Below are 4466 nucleotides of genomic sequence, written 5' to 3'. Positions count from 1 at the left end.
CCCCCCCCCCCCCCCCCCCCCCCCCCCCCCCCCAAGCAGCAGCTTTGAAGCAGTGTCAGTTTGGAAAGGTGCTAACTTCAGCCAGGGCCCCACAAGCACCCACAGCCACTGCTGATGGACAACTTGCCCAAGCTAGCCCTCTTCATCTCCGCTCTCAGCTCCTAGCTGCTCCCATCCACCAGCCCCGCAGCTGTACAGGGACAGCCCTGGAGAGGTGACTTCTCCTCCCAGCCAGGAGACACAGCACTGGATCAAATGGATAATTTGGGAAAATGCTGTTCGGTACCAGCTTGTGGTTTTGCAGAGAGGGTAACGCAATTAGCTGCATCTTTTGAGTAGCCCACCGCAGTGCTTGCTCCACACTGTGCTCAGGAGCACACTGTGCAGCTCACCAGGATGGGATGCTGGAGCCACAACCACGCCAGCTGCAGAGCAGGTATCCCGACCCAGGGGATGGAGCACAGCGGCAGCAAGGCAAGCGGCTCTGGCTGAAAACGAGCTTCCACCCTTACAGTGGGAGCACGACTTTCCAGTGCTACTTCTGGGTCCCAGGACCAGATCTCACTCCTCCAACACGTGCTACCCACATAGCCATGCCAGCCTGGGGAAGGTTTGCCTGCTGAAGCCCACCTGCTGCCGGGCAGAGGAGCCAAGTAAATGCCACAGCAGCTCTGCAGCCATCCCCTTGGCTCAGCTGAGCAAGAAGCAGCGCGGTGTTATCTCAGCCCTTGGAGACGCGCAGGGACGCTGCCCTGAGCAGGAGGCTCCACGCAGCCGCCCGCTAAGACGTGACACATGAGGAAACCCAGGCGAGAGCCCTCCTTTGCCGGGCAGGTCTCCCGCTCACACCCACCAGCAGCCCCAGGCCAGCGACGGCTGCGAGACACGCGTTCCTCAGGGCTGCGTCACTCCCTCATCAGTCTACAGCATTAAGTGGCACCAGGGACACGCCAGCCCTCCCACTCACTCGCAGCAAGGACCAGTCCCTCCAGCTGCTGCGACAGATCTCCCTGCTCACCTCCTGACCACGCTGGAGGTGCAGAGGGGAGCAGACCACCCTCCCGCCCCAGCCTGCCCAGAGAGAGCGCAGGAGTCCGAGCGAGGCCATAAGCATGTACAGTCACCATCGCAGGGAGGATGCTACAACGGTATATACACAACGTAGCGGCTTCAACTACTTCGTGAGCACAAGTCTTGGATTTGACTGCCCTCGGCACCTTCCCCCATGACAACCAGGGCGGGCAGGAGAGCTGTGTGATGGGGGGAGGCATCCGAGCGAGCTGCGGGGTTAGAGGAAAGGCCGTGGGGAAGATCAGCTCGGCAGCAATGCCGCGAGGAGTCTCTGGGCCAGGGGGTGCCGAGAGCCCAGCGCGCCCCAGGGTGCAGGAAGCCAGCAAGCCTCCCCGGTCCAGCTCCACCATAAGGCAACACTTTTTTTTTTTTTTTTGTGTTTTGTTTTTTGTTTGTTTGTTTTTCTTCAATAATATTTCCAAGGAAGAAAGCAAAGGGAGATGTGTCTTTATAAAGGTTTTTTTTGTTGTTGTGGGGTTTTTTTTGTTGTTTTTTTTTTTCCTTTTTTTGTTGTCATTTCATTTTTCCAAGGGAAAAGGAAGAGAAAACCTCCTTCGGCAAAGTCCTGCCTTTGCATGCGATGGGCGTTCCTGGAGCAGCAGGTGCACCGTCCACGCAGGCTCGAGTCCAGGTGCCTGCTGGCCTCCCACCAGCTGTCCTCGCAGGAAGGAGTCAGAACGAGCCTATCCTTGGCAAAGGTCCTTTGGTTGACTTCCAAATTGTCCGTGATGGAAGGGAGAGGCAGGTGGAGGGCGAGCCAGACCCTCGGGAAGGTTGGAGGTGAAGACGCTGGGGAGAAGGGACCAGAAAGACAAACAGGGCAATGCTCCTGTCGCGGTGGTCGGTGTCGGAGAGGCACCGCCGCACGTGGAATGGGAGACGTCAGCCAGGTCATGGAGATCAGAGGCTCCGCAGCATTGCGACATGCTGCGGCTTCGGTCCCCCATCGGGGAACCTCGCTCCTCCGAGCTTCCTAAGCAGGCTGCCCTGCGATCCGAGGGGGGACACAGAGGGGAGTCGTTGGGGCCGCGCAGAGCAGACTTGTTTTGGTAAATCCAGACGAACTTCTAGCAATAATTTAAAACTTGATATATATATATAATAATAAAAAAATCTCCCCTTTCCAACCCAGCCAGAACTTTTTTTTTTTTTTTTGAAGAGACACTAAGACATGAGTGTGTGCACAGGAGGGGAGGGAAGGAAAAGCAAAGGGTGGGTCTGCCGGGAGCGGGTCTGGCTCTGGTCAGAGTTGTAATAGCAAAATGGTGTTTTAGATGCAGATCGTCTTTGCTTTCCAGCCACAAGAGAAAACATTGTGTGCGTTGAAGTTTCTCCCAAGCAGCTTATTCCTGGGCACCCACCTTCCAGCTCCCTTCCTGTCCCACCCCTCACGTCTCCCCTTCTCTGAGCCAGTCCCCCACCAACCCACCCCATCCCCTGGCAGGAAGCAGATGCTGCAGCCTCTCTACTTCCCCACTGTCTGCGATTCTGCAGCCGACGGGGCGGGGGATTGCTGGCTCAGGTTTTTGGCATCCTCTTGTGCAGGCTGGCTGGGCGAGGCGTGGGCTTGGCTGGATGGGCACTGGCTGACCGTTTTGCTGGAAGACTGGGATGGGTAGCGCTTTCTGCCATCTCCCCCTGATGTCGTAGGGTACCTCTTGTGTCCACCTTCCTCCCCCATGGGTGGCTGGAAGAGAAGCACCCCGGTATCAGCACAGTGTCCTCCAAATGCAGATGCCCTCCCCGTGGATCAAAGAACAGCCCTCCTGCAATCCTCCAGTTGCAACTTTTCTCCCTGACCCACAAGGAACACGCATACTCACCCCAAGCACACAGCTGCCCTCCTCTCCAAATCTACCGCTGCCAGATTTGCTGACAGAAAGACAGACTGACTTCCAATCAAGCACAAGGGTGACAACTTGCTCTTAGGCACCTCCTTCCCACACAGGGGCACAGTCCAGAAGTCTGGGAGCTGAAGCTCCCCACAATGCTGGCTCCACTCAAGCCATCAAGACTCATTTTTCTCCTCTCTCCTCAGCTCATTGAGGAAGATGGGCTCATCCAGAATCCCCAGAGAGCCACTCTGAAGTGGATTTGCAATATTCAAACCTTGCAGCTTGCTCCTGGCCCGGCTGCAATGATAGGGCAATGACACTAGGTGTCACTGACTTCCCCTGCCTGGCACGGCTTGGGGACCAGCCCCCCAAAATCCTCCTTGGAGGGGGCTGCGGGGTGTTTTTGCAGGGGCCATCAGTGTGGTGCAGGTATTGTGTCTACTCACATCCACTCGGAAGTCCTCGAGGCGCTTGAACTTGCTGAGGTATTCTTGCAGTTTGCTGTTAATGTCCAGATTTTTGGCTTTGGAATATTTTAAGAAGGCCCAGAACTTTTCCAGCCCATAGAGCTGTCCTGGAGAGGGAGAAATCCAAACCAGAAGTCAGAAAAAAAAAAAAAAAACCCAAAAAAACAAAAAACAAAAACCCAAACAACCAGATGTCAGAACCCTTTCCTCCAGGCTTCCCCACCGCTCACCCCCCAGACCCTCCTGTCCCACTGGTGGCCACAACCAAGGCAAGAAGGAGAACCTGGAGGGAAGCAACCTACATCAATAGTGGGTAGCATTCTTGACAAGGGATGTCTCCAGGCTCGGCTGACCTGGTGGTGACAAGGCTCAGCTACTGCAGGGCCTTGAGAAGTCCTAGAGGAATCAGTGCCTCTAGGGAAATGTTTTGGGAGAGCTACAGCCTCCCGTTATGTCCCCCCCACACCTCGCCAGCAGTCTTCAGGCTGGTAAGCGTCTGCCCAACCCTCTCCCGTGAAGTGAGCAACAGGACATCCAGCTGGTCCCCATTGCACACATTAATGTACAGCATTATGTGGCTTCCCCAAGTCATGAGAAGATGCCCAGGGGCAGCCATGCAGCTGGGCTACACCACTGCCAACCCCAGAGGAGGCCAAATGAGGCACCTACCAGCTTCGTAATCCTTGATGGTCTCTTCCTGAAAGTCTTTAAATATGTCTGGCCGGAATTTCTTTTCCAGCCCATAGCTGTAGTATCTGAAAAGGCACTCCAGACCGTACCTGGGAAGAGAGCAGCATGTGGTGCTCAGACAGCAGTGCACACCACACCCAGGGAGAGAGGCTCTCGAGGCAAGAGCCCCGCCGTGCAGCAGCAGCCAGAGGTGACTGAGGGTGGCCCCAGTCCCACCTTCAACCAAGGCAGAGACGCTGCCTTTGTTTTGCCACGCGTGCCGCAAAAGGCTGAACCCTTCTTCCCTCACTCCCCTCCCAGGAAAGGCCACTCTGCCCCCTCCTCTCCTACCTGTATCCCTCCTTCCCATCCTCCACAGCCAGTTGCTTGAATTCCTCATACATTTTCTTGTTGAAGTGATCTC

General features: G+C 56.0%; 1 protein-coding gene across 1 annotated transcript in view; it reads right to left on the bottom strand.

Annotated features, from left to right (window-relative positions):
- Positions 1–2536: 2536 nt before the first annotated feature.
- LARP1 (La ribonucleoprotein domain family, member 1) overlaps positions 2537–4466 on the bottom strand; it is a 109639-nt gene continuing 107709 nt past the window's right edge. Inside the window, exons 16-19 of the mRNA XM_009892643.1 lie at positions 4394–4463; positions 4043–4152; positions 3353–3480; positions 2537–2758 (exon numbers count right to left, since the gene is read on the bottom strand). Of these exons, the coding sequence (XP_009890945.1) occupies positions 2537–2758; positions 3353–3480; positions 4043–4152; positions 4394–4463 (530 nt within the window). The remainder of the gene's footprint in view (positions 2759–3352; positions 3481–4042; positions 4153–4393; positions 4464–4466) is intronic.

The sequence above is a fragment of the Charadrius vociferus genome, unplaced genomic scaffold (assembly GCF_000708025.1).
Source record: "Charadrius vociferus isolate BGI_N301 unplaced genomic scaffold, ASM70802v2 scaffold529, whole genome shotgun sequence".
Lineage (NCBI taxonomy): Eukaryota > Metazoa > Chordata > Aves > Charadriiformes > Charadriidae > Charadrius > Charadrius vociferus.
The sequence above is the reverse complement of the archived record's forward strand: the minus strand, read 5'-3'. Positions and strand labels throughout refer to the sequence as shown.